This window comes from Saccopteryx leptura, chromosome 13, assembly GCF_036850995.1.
Source record: "Saccopteryx leptura isolate mSacLep1 chromosome 13, mSacLep1_pri_phased_curated, whole genome shotgun sequence".
Classification (NCBI taxonomy): domain Eukaryota; kingdom Metazoa; phylum Chordata; class Mammalia; order Chiroptera; family Emballonuridae; genus Saccopteryx; species Saccopteryx leptura.
Window position 1 is genome coordinate 12,145,910 of NC_089515.1, and position 16,648 is coordinate 12,162,557.

The 16,648-nt window shown below is 50.8% G+C and overlaps 1 protein-coding gene across 3 annotated transcripts in view; it reads right to left on the reverse strand.

Moving 5' to 3' along the window:
• SLC18A2 (solute carrier family 18 member A2) overlaps positions 1-16,648 on the reverse strand; it is a 30,991-nt gene that overhangs the window by 3,817 nt on the left and 10,526 nt on the right. Inside the window, exons 4-15 of one of the 3 annotated variants that reach the window (XM_066355525.1) lie at positions 16,491-16,549; positions 15,895-15,978; positions 15,480-15,572; positions 14,113-14,202; positions 13,985-14,028; positions 13,855-13,915; positions 11,163-11,258; positions 8,191-8,269; positions 7,957-8,008; positions 7,242-7,305; positions 5,564-5,683; positions 5,289-5,313 (exon numbers count right to left, since the gene is read on the reverse strand). In XM_066355525.1, coding sequence (XP_066211622.1) covers positions 5,289-5,313; positions 5,564-5,683; positions 7,242-7,305; positions 7,957-8,008; positions 8,191-8,269; positions 11,163-11,258; positions 13,855-13,915; positions 13,985-14,028; positions 14,113-14,202; positions 15,480-15,572; positions 15,895-15,978; positions 16,491-16,549 — 867 coding nt within the window. Of the gene's footprint in view, positions 1-5,288; positions 5,423-5,563; positions 5,684-7,241; positions 7,306-7,956; positions 8,009-8,190; positions 8,270-11,162; positions 11,259-13,854; positions 13,916-13,984; positions 14,029-14,112; positions 14,203-15,479; positions 15,573-15,894; positions 15,979-16,490; positions 16,550-16,648 lie in introns of all 3 variants that reach the window. The other 2 variants (XM_066355524.1, XM_066355526.1) reach the window with 2 other exon arrangements.

Consider the following 16,648-nt stretch of genomic DNA (forward strand, 5'->3'; position numbering starts at 1 on the left):
TGTATGATTAAATATACATATTCCTCCTGTGAACATAAAAATCTTGTACCATCCCTCATTGTTTCTGTAGCTTAAACAAAAAGCAGCCATCTGCTCCTCAATCAGCACTCGAGTCATTACCCGTGGGAAGTGCACAGACCAAGCACATCTGATAACGCAGCTGACGTTTGTCAGGCCAGGACCACGCTAGCACTGTCTATGACATGGCTCAACCTCACCATGCTCCCACGTGGCTTCACGCTGGCACAGAAGTTCAAGAACCTGACCAAAGGCAGTACAGCTTGAGCAGGGCAGATGCGAGCCCGGACAGCCGTGGGCCAGAGCGGCCTCTTGTGCAGAGCTCACGGTACCCGGAGGGCAGAGGACAGAGGACAGCAGGGGACACTGGATGCAACTGAAATGAATTCTCTCAGGAGGTTATGACTTCCGGAGTTTCTTCCACATCAACTATTCTGATGCCTTTCTGTGCAGTCTGAAAATCTAAATGGAGACACTGATATGGATTAAAATGTATTCTGCACCAGTTTACTGCGGCCTGTCTCGGTGTATAGTAGCTACTGCTCCCAGTTCGTGTCCCTCAGATCTGATGAGCCCCTCCGGCTCCACACAGGGCTTAACCCTCTTATTGTTTCCCAAGAAATTCTGAAATCTGCCTGTGTGACATGTTAAGATAAGGACTTCCTTGATTGACCCCTCCCCCCCAAGTTAGGCTGCCAGCTCCAACTGTCAGCTGCAAAGTTAACTCCATTTTTTAGCATGCTTCCTGCCAAGGGAGTTGATGCATATATTTAATAAGAGTTTGATTTCCAAAAGCAAGTAATGGAGGCAACTGACATTGTACACCTGACCATTCTCCCCCTGTGGATGTGTTCTTGTTACACAAAGGGCTTAACCCCCAAGCGCTCAAGGTCTCATCTCCTTACGTTAATGACCCACAAAGAAATGTGCTCAAGAATCACCTGGAGGTGGGGACAGCTTACAAATGAATGTCGGGTCCCTACCCTCACATGAGGGTGGTGCTAACATGCTTTGAGAAACCCAGCCCTATTTCTGGGGCTGTAGCAGAGTCACACAGCTGCCAAGAGCTTGGTGGACACTTAGTAGGTACATATGTCAGGGCCCTGATGGTCCTGTACCAGCAGTTTGGCTGCCTCACTGCACAAGGAATGACAGCCACCACGGAGCTCACAGGCAGAATGCTCCCTATGGAGTAGCGGAGCAGGTGGGGTTGGGATACACCTTGAATGATGGGAAGAATTTGCACAGTGAGGCAGGTGGGAACGGGCAGAGTATGGGTTATTGACCAAGCCATGTTTGTTACACAGCCTGTTTCAGGTAAAGTAGTTTTCTTCCTTGAAATATTCTGTAGCTTTTAAAACTTAGCTTTCTGGCTTCTAAACCTCTTTTGAAAGCTTTTTTTGGCCCTGGCCGGTTGGCTCAGTGGTAGAGTGTCAGCCTGGCATTCAGGAGTCCCAGATTCGATTCCCAGCCAGGGCATACAGGAGAAGCACCCATCTGCTTCTCCACCCCTCCCTCTCTCCTTCCTCTCTGTCTCTCTTCCCCTCCCACAGCCAAGGCTCTTGGAGCAAAGTTGGCCCGTGCGCTGAGGATGGCTCTATGGCCTCTGCCTCAGGCGCTAGAATGGCTCTGGTTGCAACAGAGCAATGCCCCAGATGGGCAGAGCATCGCCCCCTGGTGGGCAGAGCATTGCCCCCTGATGGGCATGCCGGGTGGATCCCGGTCGGGCACATGCGGGAGTCTGACTGCCTCCCCGTTTCCAACTTCAGAAAAATACAAAAAAAAATAAAGCTCTTTTTATGGAATAGGCTTACTGTTTTTAAAAGTTACCCATAATTAAATAAGCGGGGTAGCATGTAACATTCCAAAAGTGCCGAAAAGAGAGGCATGAACAGGGGCATATGGGAAGTCAAGTGCATGAGGGTCACCACAGAGAAGCCATGGGCAGCTTGGGAATTCAAACCGGCACTCGGTGCACCGCAGAGGGAAAGCAGGTGTGTTTGACTATTGGTGGAAGAGAACTAAGGAGGAGTAGGCTGCCCTCTGAATTTAGAGCAAAGCCCAGTTACTGAGAGTGGAACCCTGGCCCCTGCCAAATGCCAGCTTTCATACCAGACACGGCAGCATCAGGATCTCGGAAGAGGTAAAAACATGCTGAACCAAATGTGCTGTCAAGATAATGCAACCAAGAAGCTGGGCTAGTGAAACGGGGACAGCGTTACCTGTAACGATTCCAGGATTCCAGACTGGGGACGATCCAGGCCTGCGTGCTAGAAAAGTTTTATCTACCATGGCTAAAAAAGGCATCCACTGTGTAAATGCCCTGCAGAGGGACTCCTTTCTTGAACTAGACCATACCATGCAGAGTGCATGTAGTCTACTCGGCTTCTGGCGGTCCTTTGCTTGCCCAACCCACGGTGCCAAGGGGACAGCCGGAAGGACTTGATGAAAGGACTCTCAGAGCTCAGAGCCACCCAGGAGAAGGAGGCTACCCTCAGACCACCTCCTTTCCTGTCTGAGCAACAACTGGAAACTTCACGAGTAAGGTCTAAGAAATGTGCCTTATTCTTGAAAGTAATTCTTCAATCTGGAAAAAAAAATCCATAGCTGAACACAGCTATCTCCGCTGGGTGTTCTGAGAGCTACAGGCTGCCAGTTGTCTTATAACGGGGACACAGTTCTCAAATGACCAGGTTGATATTTCTCATACTTTCTGAGACACAAGAGTAAATTGTTTCTTTTTTTTTTCTCTCTCCACCTGTATTGCTAAGTCAACACTGATTATTAAACAAACAAGTTCATGACTATATGACTTGGGATCCATGTGAACAGCATTAGTCCTTTCCATATAAAACAGCCTACGTCCAAACAACATGATCAGAATGCTGCCTAATGAAAGAACTGTTTGCTAAGGTTTGTGTTTCTCATTCCGGCTCTCAAGTCCCCCTGCATTTGGTAACAGCTGGTCCTGAACACTGACACTCAAGTGGGCAGTAATCAGTTCTTTCTCCGCCACGACACACTGCTGTCTGGCCCTCAGTGCCCCTTACCATTAGACACTATCAGTCCCCACAATGAGCAGGGAGCAGCTGCCGGCCACCACCCTCCACTGTTGCCAGGCTGCCAGTCAAATGGCATCTGATGTGATGCTATCAATGGTGGCATCAATTATGGACAGCGAGATGCACTTTTTCTCCAGTTTTGAATGATTCATCTTGCTTGGCACTGATTAAAGATTCTGACATTTACAGTGAAAATGGCTTTCTGGAAGCCTGTCATTCTCAATGCTTTGCCTTTCAGGATGGTCTCTTCCATTCCTGCATTTTTCTTTCTACATGAATTAAAAAGCACTGGTTTACACGTGGTTCCACATGACGGCTCCGGGGCCAGCCTCTGCCGCCGTTTGGTGGATCTCAGAGAGGTAGCTGGGTGAGCAAGCCGGGTGGGCTTCCCCTAACACACCCTGCTCATCCTCTGACCTCACCATTTCTGCCAGGTCCTCAGATAAGCTAGCGTGCTGCCAGCAAGCAGATAACACAGCAGCCTCTGACTAACGACTGCTGCCTCGGTGGGGAAAGCCACGCTACAGGTCTGGGGACTGAAGAACAAACAGAAGCTCCCGCCTCCCAGAGGATGGGACGGGGCCCCACTGGGCTAACAGAGGAAGCCAGGAATTTAGGTAAGAGCCAGAATTACTGAGCACTTCCTGTGTGCCAGACAGGGGCTAAGCTCTCTGCTGGGATTCTTTCATTCAATCCCCCCAACCCCTCTATTAGCAAGCTGGCTCATTTCCCCGGTGCCAGCCCTTCACGTCCTCAGAAGAGTTTTAAACAGTCTCCTGGGGAACAGAAGCATCTGCAGGTGATTAACCATAATCAAACTGAGGTGGTGGCAATGGAGTGACAGTTTCCAGTTGTTGCGTTGAGAATGTTCTGACCCTGATTTGGGCAAGGTACTGTGCTGGGGTCAGTCAGCGCCACAGAGATGGGAGGAGAACCTCACGGCCAGGCCGGAAAACAGACGCTCAGTAAAGCACCGTGGAGATGCAGCTAAGTGAGGGGCAGGGAGAAAGGGGGCTTCCGTCAGAATGCTTCCACAGCACTTCCATGCCGCTTCCCTGAGCCAGATGGGCCATCAGTAATTCAAAATCATCTCGTTAAATCCTACCTACTAAAGGGCACAGTGCTGGGTATATGTTTAAAATATGTTAAATAGATTAATACATTTTTTAAAAAGCCCAAAACAAATATAGGCTGCTCATAACCTAACTACAGGGTCTGCGTCTGTCTTAAATGCACTATCTGGGGGAAATCATGGGAGGGCCGGACCAGAAGTGCCGAAGCATCGAGACCCATTTCAGTTCAATTACCAGAACGAACTTGGGCTGTACTCCCAGGGTTACATCACCAGCGAGCCTGATATCCATTCAAAGACCAACAATGCCACCTCCACTCACCTTGTTTCTCTCATTCTTTCCTAATCTAATCTAAGGCTCTCTCCCCCTCTCTTTCTCTCTCTTCCTCTCTCTCTCTCTCTCTCTCTCTCTCAGCTAGATGAGTATCTATCACCATTTGATATTTTAAAAAGTCTGCAACACCCACTGCCTCCAGCTACGAATGCTTATCAGAAAGGTTAAAATGACTGGTGCATTTCAACCTTCAAATTTATAATTGATAAGTCTGAACTTGTTCAAAAGAGGAACACTTTATATTCCATCTTGCCTACAGCTATGATTCTGGTTGTGAAAATAGAAATTTCAAGGTCATGTGCACTTATGTGTGCTCAAGGGTGCATATATAATATTTTCCCCTAAAGATCTGTTACCTACACTCAAACCACATCTAGATCTTATGCAGTAAGGACTGAGACACTTACTGAAAGCTGTAGGAGAAAAGCAAACAGCACCATAAATGGCTAATCTTAGGAGTATGTGCAGGAAGCAAAAATACATGTGTGCAATAATTTTCAAGAACCACAGATAATTAAACTACTCTATGTTTCTATTTCATTGAAGAAAGACCTTAACAACTGCTAATCTATGTATAAAAATAATTTTATTCTTCAAATTTATAAACATAATGCTTGATAAATAAAAGAAGTAGCTGCCTTCTATGGAATAAACTCAAAAGAGAACTCTTACCATTTATGTTTGGAGAGTTATGCCCAAAAGAAGCAGGAATATATTTTAGAATTAAGCCATGAAGGAACTACCCAGAAGACGAAGCTAAAATGATCAAGAAACACTTCAATACATCCTGAAACTTCCTTACCATTTTTTCTTCCTTGGCAGGTGGACTTCGAAGAAAAAAGCAGAGAGGAGCAAAAAGAATATCAATTATTCCGATAATTGCCATGAGCCACGGAAATCCAATTGCCTTTGCGATAGCCCCACCAACGGAAGGACCTTTCAGGAAACAGAGAATTAGATAAAGCTCTCTGCAAATGTCTTGTACACAGAAAGATGCAAATGTTTAAATAATTTTCAGCAGGCACTCGCTGTGGTGCACAGAGATCAAAGGTGGTTCTGTGAAGACAATGTCCTTACCAATAGCGTATCCCATACAAAATGCCACGTCTGCGATGGCGTACACACTCCCGTAGACGGACACGTGCCGCAGGTCAACGAGGTAGCCCATGATGGGCATCATCGATGAGTCCACCATGCCTGTGGAGTCAGGGAACACAGTCTATAGAAAACGGCTGGAAACCGGAAGTGGGATGACGTTGGGACTGTGTCCCAAACTCACACCTGCGAGTCTGGAGGCAGACTCCTGGCAGCACACCTTTTGCTGAAGACCGGCTGAAGGTGGCTCAGACTGGGACCGAAACCCAGGCCACCATCTGCCTTGCCTCCCCTGGTCCTCACTGTCTGGAAGGCCTGTCCTCGGTGACACACCTGCAGTCTTCAGATCCAGTGGGCGCGGTTGCTGGCTGCGTGGGCCCCTAGCCTGCTCCCTGTTGCTGCTTTCCCGACTCACTAGTTTCTGGTCCTCATGGCCCTTGCCCTAAACAAGTGGACACAGCTACATGCCCCACCAGTCTCCTCCCTGTCCACACCGTGGCCTCACACAGTGGGGAGGAGCAGAAGGAACCAGAACAAGGAGTCTGAGGGACATCTGGCCATACTCAGGAAACTAAATCCAAAGAGGTCTGCTCATTATTGAAGAAAAGCCACCAAAAGCAGCATTAGAGTTTCTGGTCTCGAACGGTCGGGGACAGGAAGCATAAAGAAAGAGCACGTGTGCACAGAGTTCTGAGTCCAAATCCCTGGCTGGGGGAGCACGGTCGTGCGATCTCTCTGAACATCGGTTTTCCCACCTATCAGATGGGGACGGAAATGACCGGCTCCCAGGAGTCGGCGCCAGTGAACGCACCCAGCCGAGCACTCAGACGTTAGTTCCCCCACCTCCGCAGGGACCAGGGCAAGAAGGTGGGGGAAACTTCTTTCATTCAGCTTGCTCACACCGAATACATGCAAGGTGTGGGGACACGGGAGAGCAACAGAGCTAGACGATACACAGAGAGCTGAAAATGAATGACAATCGTGACGGACGTTATGGAGGTGAGTGAGATGACAGGCATATGCTACGGGGACAGAGCCTGGTTCGAGGGGTCAGCGGAGGCTCCACTCTTACCCTCTACTGAGCTGAAGAGGCCGTTCCTGCCTTTACCTGTGATAGACTCCGCAATGAGTTGTATCAGAGTCTCTCTGTATGTTCTATACTATTTATCCAAAATAGAAACAGGACTTTTCCTACCATATAATTGTTCCTCACATGGCAAAGACTCCTCATCCTTGTCCGTGAAAACCCCTGCAGCACAGGTGGTCATCACTACATCAGGCCTCCTTCTCTGTTCCAAACCTTATAAAAAGGACGTGTGAGGTCTCTGCTCCCTGGCCTCCTCTGAGGTCTGTTCACAGATCTAAGCCCAAACAAAGCGCTCTGAGTTTGCCCAGGCTCAGCAGCGAGGCAGCGGCCAGCTTCTGCAAATAGCAGCCTTTTTAAAGTGTGCTTTGCAGGGCATGAGTGACCAGGACGTGGGAGCAGCTGGCTTTCTGTGGACACGCTGCAGGCTGTCCTGGAGTTTGGCTGCCCACAGCCTCCTCTCAGGCATCCGGAGACTTCAGGTTGAGTAATTATGGTCTTTCCGAGTAAGAAGGCATCTTTCTTGGCAACGGGGAAAGGAGTTTTAAATTTAGGCACCAGGCGCAGGTGACTTACCAATTGCGAAACCAACTCCGAAGTTGGGAGCTATGAGTCCGTAAATGTTTTTAGCCAAAGGAACCTGTAAAAGGAAATAAACGTTACACTAAAATACCATGATCTCTAACCCAAAATCATTTTGGGAGGTCTAAAAATATGTCTTCTCCAGTCGGGTATGCGTGTTCCCTTCTGAAGGAAACAGGAGTAAGGAGACAGGTTTGGGGAGAACCAGACACTCGAACTCTTTAAAGTTAAAGCTGAAACTGGTTTTGGGAATGCTGTGAAAAACTAGTCAGCTTGCAGACACGAAAGATCCTCAGCCTGGTCCACGTGTCACCGTTGACGTGGACCTGAAGGCCTCATTTGGGGTAGATATTGGCCACTGGTAGAAGGTATTTTATTCTAGAAACACATCTTGCTATTATTTCAGGTTGGTGACCCTAAAGTTTAAGACATTTGTAATGTTTAAGGTGATGGGTGGGGATGGGTGGAAATATAACTACAGTGGAACATTCTGAACAACTCCCAACTGATATAAAATGAAAATATGTCCCTTGGAGAGCCTTGTCCAAAATTTTTAAGGGGATCAAAAATGAGAAGAAAGTGAAAGATGTAATAAAACTCAATATCAATAAGCATCAAACTGCTTTAAATATATATATGTCTTGGTGATTCTTGCCCAAAACAAGTTTTATTTACAGTTTCCACTTGTTAAATGTTGTCTTTTACTCACACATAAAATGCTGATTCCAACAATTACCATTCCTAGAAGGGCACAAAGCCACCTATTAAGAAACAAAAAAAGGCCTATCAGCAAATGACTGATCCATTCTCTCCCCCCCCCCCAGGCCAAATTTTCAATGGCAATCAAAACAATTGCTTGTACTAGCTAAGGCAGAAACAGAATTTTCTTTTTAAAGAATGACATTATTTTAAGAGAGCGAGCGTCCTGTTCATTTCGTCTTACCTCCCCATTTTGTGCGCGAGTATCCCAAAAATGTTGGTTCCAATGAGATAAGAGATACTAGCTGGCAAGAAAGCAACGCCTGTAAGTTTATGAAAAGGACACCTTATCAGTACTGACATCAAGCACGTTAGGAAAGCTAATAATTGCAGACACCGCAGTGGCGATCAGAGCAGATGAATCGAAGCCTGCGGCCGGCGCCCGAGCAGCTAATATCCGGCGCCTGCAGGAGCCAGGCCAGGCCCCTCGTGGCTCCTACATCCACACAAAGCCGCGGAGACACGCCAGACACGGAGTTCATTTCTGTATCAGCGGCTTCATCTCACCCCCATCTGCCTGACGGCAGGCTTTCCACGCCAACCGACTCCGGCAGCACCAGATTCTGAGCAGGGCACCTGCCCTCCCACACGCCCGTGGGGCTTCTGTGCCTGTCCTCGCCCCCTTCCTTATTTTGTATGACAGAAGACAACAGACATGGACCAAATTAGGGACCATAAAGATAAGGACAAAGAAAAAAGTTAAAATTAGCCCAAACCCCATCACTTGGATAATGACTAGAGTCATTTTTCCCTTATAAATTTATGTGTACATGATAAATGTGTTTGCACATGATTTTGTTTTGTTTTTTCCCCAAAAATGGGATTATACTTACCTTTCTACATTCTTTTGTTTTTGTTTTCTTTTCAAATAGCTTTATGAACATAGTTCCATGACCCTGCAGCCCCTGACTTCCAGCTGCGAGGAACCATGGTCGCCTTGACCATCAGTGACCTCTGCCATGAACAGAAGGCCTCTGGCCACACCTGCCTTGGCCACCAGGGGATTTGTCCACATCAGCTCTCTCTGGCCCCTATTCATTATGAAGACAAGAGGAACATCTCTTTCTAAAAGGTGGCTTTTCAAACTCTTACTGTTCAAAATTCTAGTGTTTTTTCTTGAAATCAGATATAGCAGATTTCATTCTGCACCTTGCCCACACATAGTGAAAGTTACGTTGCTGTCAGCCGTGTGCGTGCATAAATCAGACGTGCCTGGTAGATCTTCCACGGCTGGCCGGTGCCCGCTGCACTCCAGATGCACAGAGCCGGGGCCCTTTCCTGGCCAGGCAGCTCACAGCACACAAACGGGCAATGTCAGCATGCCTCCCAGGATACACTAGCATTGCACTGCACCTCTGTAAGCTGATTCCCAACCAAGAATCACACACCCCACAGACTAAGTTAACCAAACATGAAATGAGAATAATGATTTTTGCTGATATGTAAGATCTCAGAAAATTTCACCTACCAGCCCCCAGCCCCCACCCCCAGCGAAGCTGCTGGAAGACGTGTTCCATCATAATATGGGAGTAAACCAAGAGAGAGCAATGCAGGAGAGAAGGACTCAGGAAACAGAAGAGAGGCAAAGACACTGCCCAGACACTGGAAAAGGGAGCTCCAGGATGACCTAGAGAACAAGTCGAGACTAGGGCAGAACAGACGGTCTGTCCACAGACAAGCAAATCACAGCCAGGTCAGGTCTGCCAATGCACCTGCCCACAGTCAGAGGGCCTTTGTTCCCTGCCAGAGAGGGAAATAGACGCATAAACACTACACAGAAAACTAAGAAACCAGAAAAACATAGCAACACTAACTGCAGGAAAAAAGAAAAGCTTGTAAAAAATAATTACAGAACCCTGCATAGCTCATCATTGGACAATATTTACACAGTCACAGTAATGTCAATATTGAATGCCATTCTGACCAATGACTTAATACAACCGTTTCAGGAGAACAGAAGGGGAGGATACATGAGAGCTGGTTGTTTGATATTTTCAGGTGCAGCAGTAACGGCGTCAACTCCGCCACTCCTTTACTAGGAAGCTGGTGGACAATGTCAGGAATTGGAGGAAAAAAAAGGAGTGGACACATATTTTTTAGCAACGTAATGGAAATCAGCAGAAGAAACAGCTGGAAGAGTTGAAGAGTCGAATCTGAAGAAAGGGGGTGGAAATAGGAGGCACGGGACAACGACTGCCGTTACTTCGTTACCATTCTTACAATGCTGTTGGACTAAAAAGGACGTCTATGTATAACTTTGATAAAAATTAAAATTTCATTATTTTTGAGAAGTAAATCTACCCCCATTGTGACATAGAAACATTGCAAAGCAAGAGGTCCGTAGCAGTGTGAATAGCCAGGTCGCACTTGGGCTAGGTTTTTGAGCATTTCACATACAGCGAAAAGGACACTCAGAACTGGTAACGGTGAACATCCAGAGGACAAGGCTGGGGCAGGGACGTGGCAAACATGAGATTTTCCAGTATTTTTACTTCTTCAACCTGTGTACTTTGACTTTTTAAAATAGCAAGCATGGCCTGACCTGTGGTGGCACAGTGGATAAAGCATCGACCTGGAATGCTGAGGTCGCTGGTTCAAAACCCTGGGCTTACCCAGTCAAGGCACATATGGGAGTTGATGCTTCCTGCTCCTCTCCCCTTGTATCTCCCTTCTCTTTCTCTCTCTCCTCTCTCAAATGAATAATAATAATAATAAAAAAATCTTAAAAATAAATAAATAAAATAGCAAACATGTATTACTTTCTAAATTACAAATAATTTTAAAAAGTCATCCCCCTAAAAACTAAGTATGTTGTCAGTCTCTTTCACATTAACTTGTATTGCTGCCTACATCTATTTAACAGATCTAGTCCAGTTCAGAAACACGGAGAGATGCTGAATGTATTTTTTCCTCTGTCCTTTCTGCCCAGGTCTGATGCTTCTGTACAAATTCTGCATCCATCAAGGACGAGACAGAAACTAGAGCCAAAACAGATCCCCAAAGCTCATTGCTACCCTAAGCACTTACTCCATTAAGTATCAAACAAAAACAGTCACTTTATCATCCCGGAAAGTGCAGCTCGGCAGGGCTACAATGATGAGACCCGCCCTGGGGATAAGAAGTTCTAGAATCCGAAGAACCTGCCACAGTCCTTACCCAGCTGCCACTTGTGAGAACACATGGTCTCCATCATCCAGATGGGCAGGGCCGGCTCCAGCATGGCGATCCCCATGTTTGCGAAGCAGATGGACCCTTGAAGGGGGAAAGGTTAGTGTGTTTCTGGTTTGGGTCTTAAGGGTCCCTTACCATTTCCAAACCCAGTGAAACCCCACGTGCCCACAGCCAGAACCATCAGCGTGGAAACTCAGAACCTATACTTTGGGTGAGATAAGAATAATGGGTCCACGGGATAGTAAAAGGGTTGGTTTATTATTGTTATTAATTCTAACAACTAGATTCCCAGAGTCATAAAGTTTGGAACTAGAGGGGGGGAGCCTTAGAGATCACTTGGTTTAACTTTCCTGATTTATTAACAAAGAAAGGGAGGTACAATTTACTAAAGAAGTAATTTACTTGTAGCCATGCAACAGCCACTTCCAGACCACACACAGACTGGGGCAGCCTGAGGCTCCCGCATCTAAGCATCTAAGTTTTACTGGATTTTCCAGTGACCTGGGGATGCCCCAAATCCAGTGCTTTCAATACAGACGGGCTATTGTAGGTTGCTGGGTTTTTTGTTTTTTTTTTTTAATCAACTATGCATATAGGGTCTCTTTGCAAATAGCCGTTATCGCTCTGATAACCAAACCCTTTGTAAATGTAGAACCATCTGGAAAAAGGCACACGGAACTGTTTCCATCATTCCGAGAGCTTCCTGTGCTGTGCCCCCTGGAACCTCTAATTTGCAAAAATCTTGATTGAGAGAACATTGTGCAATCATGACTAACGTGCTCACATAATGAAGAAAATGTTTGCTTTTTTTTTTCCTCCTTCTTGGTGACATTTAAAGGCGGAACACAAACACGAGGCTGAAATGGCAGCCCTCCCCGCACCCACCTGTTCTGTGTCTCCTTAGATGCTGTGTCTTTTTCACTCACAGGAATTACGGAGCCAGGTTAACTTCAGCACTGTCCACCCCTCCCCTGCGGGCGAGAGCCCACACCGCCACCCCCTCGTTATCTAGTTGATATGGCACGCCCAGGTCCCCTCCCGCCCCTAACTCCACCCAGGGCAGGAACCAGGCAGCCAGGACAGACAGACCCGGGCCCCCCAAAGACCGCGGGAATTATTTCAACTACCCACCCGCCTCACATTTCCCGTGGATACTCCAGTCAGGACTCTGGCCTAGACCTCACCCTGCCCCTTTCTGCCTCCTGACCAAACCTGGTGCATCCCCATGTGGCCCCGAGTGACGTGGAGGGCCACCTTCCTTTGGGAAACGTAGTCATAAAATCTTCTTTCAATGGTATTGACCTCTCCATGTCATCAGTCACCTCCGTAAATTGGAATTCACTGGTACAAACAAGACACCACCTGGCCTCCAAGTCCCCCAGCCAAGGCAGCCTGGACCTGCCATGGGGCTGACACTGGGTGTTGGGTGGGTCTCTGCATCTCTTTCCATGAACAGGGACGCGACAGCAAGGGCCACCCAAAGGCAAAGGCAGGAGGGGCCCAGGCTGCCCAGGCTGCCCAGCCTGCCCAGATGTCTGCCCCAACGTGCGGGTGGCCACATCTCAGGGCCCCCACCTCTCACCACGTCTCTCATGTCCACCTGGGACAGCCAGGGCTCCAAGGTTGTCTGGGCTCTGGAATGGCCCCCGGCATCTTGTCAGAGACACAGAGAGGTTCCCCTGTGTGAGGAGGAGGTCGCCATACCAGATTTCCAACCCTTTCACCCACAGGCATGATGGACAGGACCTACACTAGGGTTAGAGCGGTTCCACCTTGGCCAAACCCTGCAGCAGAAACTCAAACAAAACCAGCGGGGGGGGGGGGGGGTCTGGAAAAGGCTGCATTTGAAGGTCCTGAGGCAGGGGGTGTGCCCACTTCCCCACCTCGCGTTCGTGCCCCCTGCCTACACAGCCTAGCCCTAACTGGAGAGAACCATGACCAGGCCCGAAGCCGCTCCGCAGGGCTACCCTCCCCTGGCCTGGCCCCGAGGGCCTCTGCTGACCGCAGTTTCCAGGCCCAGGCAACATCAGGCTGGTCCCTCATTAGGGAGCACCGGGTCTGTGTCACTGAGATGGCCTTGAGGGGACAGTCCCCTGGATGAATGCGGCCACGATCGTCTCCAAGAGCCGTGGAACCCAGGGCTTCCTTGGAGCCCACTGAGGCCAAGAACCCAAAGGTGTTTCCGTCCGGGCCTCCCTGCTGCTGAACAGGACGCCCGCTGGGCAGGAAGGAGGCGCCCGCTCGGGCCCCTGGGGCTCTGCAGTTGGTGTCCTTTCATACATGTCAAGGTGACTCAACCTTCCGCTAAGACACCTGCGGTGAGGCCACGGGCTCCTTCCGGAAGTGCAAGGCCAAGCAGTGACTCAGTGAGCAAGCTCGACCCCAAACAAACCTCTGTGGGGGCATCTCCATGACTCAGACATCTTTGCCCCAAATGAAAAACAACACAGGAACCTGGCTGACGTCAGAAACGAATGAAGAAAGAAAACTGTGTGTGTGTGTGTGTGTGTGTGTGTGTGTGTGTGTGTGTGTGTGTGTGTGTGACATATAACCTCTTCATGCCTTTTATGCTTTTTCAGCCCAACATTTCCAGCAGCAAAATGAATACTGGCCCTCACCATCCGCCCCACCCCCACCCCCAGGCGGAGAAGGGCCAGGGCGCTGGGAGGAGCCCCACCTGCAGCGATAAGGATGTAGGGGTCCTTCAGCAGGGTGATCAGCGAAGTCCCCTTCTGGCTCTGTGGAGAAAAGAGCGGTCAGAGGAGTCGAGGTGGCAGGAGCCGCGCCCTCCTCTGCCCACTGCTCACCTCTGGCTGCACCTGGGACGGCTGGAGCACGAACAGCTGAATAGCTACGGGAAGAAAACAAGAGGCATGGCCCCGGGCCCGTCACCATCCATGCCCAGATTGTGGCCGAGGTCCCCACGTGGACTCACCTCCATCCAAGAGCACCAGGGCAGCCAGCACCAGGAAAGGAGCCGTCTTCCCCACAAACTCATAGAGCACACTCCCAAAGGGGGGGCCCACTGCACGGAAGAGAAAGAGAACCGTGCCAGGCCCTGGGGCCATGCCTCCCGCCCCACTGGGCCCGTCATTCGTTTCTTGCATTTCTCTGTTTTATCCAAAGCTAGTTCAGATGGCCTCCCTATATTCTATCCACTAGTGCTAAGTTGCCCCGGTAACCTCCTCCAAGCGGTGTTAGTCTGGCACACCGGCAAAAGACTCGAAAGGTCACCCCAAAGGAAAGGTAAGAGGAGTGAGGTCTCGGCCCCTGAAGGTGCAGGGGACACTGGGTGAGTGAGGACTCCGTCCCTGATAAACCAGTGCAGACGGGGACTGCGGGCTCCCCAAGCAGGGCTGGGGAGGTCACAGGGAAAAGGGAGAGGACCCAGATGTCCCCCGGGAAGATGCCTGGCCCTGGTGTAGGAGGCCAGACAGAGAGGCAGGGAGGCAGGCTCGGAGGTGGGGGTCCTCCCCACATTAACTCAGAGAATGTGTGCAAGGAGAGGGGAGGGGAGGGGAGGGGAGGAGAGAGGAGGGGAGGGGAGGGGAGGGGGAGGGAGGAGAGGGGAGAGGAGGGGAAAGGAGAGGGGAGGGGAGGGGAGGGGAGGAGAGGGTAGGGGAGAGGAAAGGAGAGGGGAGGGGAGGGGAGAGGAGAGGAAAGGAGAGGGGAGGGGAGATGAGGAGAGGGGAGAGGAAGGGAGGGGAGAAGAGGGGGAGGGGAGATGAGGAGAGGGGAGAGGAAGGGAGGGGAGAAGAGGGGAAGGGAGTGGGAAAGGGAGGGGAGGGGAGGGGAGGGGAGGGGAGGAGAAAGGAGAGGGGAGGGGAGGGGAAAGGAGAAGAGGGGAGATGAAAGGAGGGGAGGTGAAGGGAGGGGAGGGGAGGGGAGGGGAGAGGAGGAGAAAGGAGAGGGGAGGGGAGGGGAAAGGAGAGGAGGGGAGGTGAAAGGAGGGGAGGGGAAGGGAGGGGAGGTGAAGGGAGGGGAGGGGAGGGGAGGGGAGGGGAGGGGAAGGGAGGGGAGGAGGGGTTCTGGCAGACCCGCCTGTTCAAGCCTCCGTTTTGACCTGGGCCTGGCAGGTCTGGGGCTGGTTTCCTCAGGTTTCCCGACAGGTTGGGGGTAGAAGTAGGAGGCGCCCGGGTTTTCCCATGTCGGGAAGGCCCCCGCCGTTTTTCAAAGGCTCCATGAAAATAGCGAACAAATAGAGGACCGCCAGGGAATCTGTCTGCATGTGCGTGGAATCAGGGAGGAGCACATGGCCAGCGCCAGGCAGGCTCCCGGTGCCTCCCCCACAGCCTTACCCACCTAGGACACCCATGGCCAGGCCGCCCAGGGCGATCCCCATGGCGTTGCCCCTCTCCTCGTCGTCTGTGTACACGCTGGCCAGCATGCCCATCCCTGCCCAGGGACAGAAACGGTCAGCAGCCCGGCTCTGGGAGCACCCAAGGAACCACCCACATGCGTCCCCCTCCCCACCCCAGACCTGCGCTTCCCGAACCTGGCCGATGGAGGGAACTCCGTGACCAAGCGGAATCCCATGAGGAGGCGGGCACCTGCCCCAGCACCCACCGCCAACCTCCACCCCCAGCACCACCTTGATTCCCCAAATTACCCAGCAGTTACGTGGGGGGGGGGGTGCACCCACAGGGCCGTGCTGGTGGGCCCTGCGCCAGACTGAGAACCCCTGCGCCCCAGCTTGCTCGGGCATCTGCACACCTACCAGCCACAGAGGAGCAGGAGGAGCCGATGCCCTGCAGCGACCTGGCCACCAGCAGGAAGGCGTAGCTGCTGGAGAAGGCGAACACTGCGAGAGAGGGCCAGCCAGTGAGCGCGCCTTGGGCCCCGCAACCCACGGCTGTTCCACACTGACCCACTGTGTCTCTGCCCATGAAGACCCCCGCAACCCACGGCTGTTCCACACTGACCCACTGTGTCTCTGCCCATGAAGACCCCCGCAACCCACGGCTGTTCCACACTGACCCACTGTGTCTCTGCCCATGAAGACCCCCGCAACCCACGGCTGTTCCACACTGACCCACTGTGTCTCTGCCCATGAAGACCCCCGCAACCCACGGCTGTTCCACACTGACCCACTGTGTCTCTGCCCATGAAGACCCCCGCAACCCACGGCTGTTCCACACTGACCCACTGTGTCTCTGCCCATGAAGACGCCTCTCTACTGATCTCTTTCTGCGGTTTGTGTCAACCCCCCACACACACACCCCCCACCCCAGCTGTGTTCTCAGTTCCCTGTTTGAGGCTCAGAGCCCACCCCACGCAGGACCCGTGCTCAGAAGGCGAACACAAGACACTCACTAATCGTTGAGACAAACATGATACAGAAGCCTGTGAACATTGGAATCGGGTAGCCGATCCTGCAAAACAAAACCACGAAGACAATCAGCAACCACTCTGTTTTCTTAAGGCTTTGCACCCACGGCTCCGGCTCACTGGGGTCAGGCGGATAAGCGTTT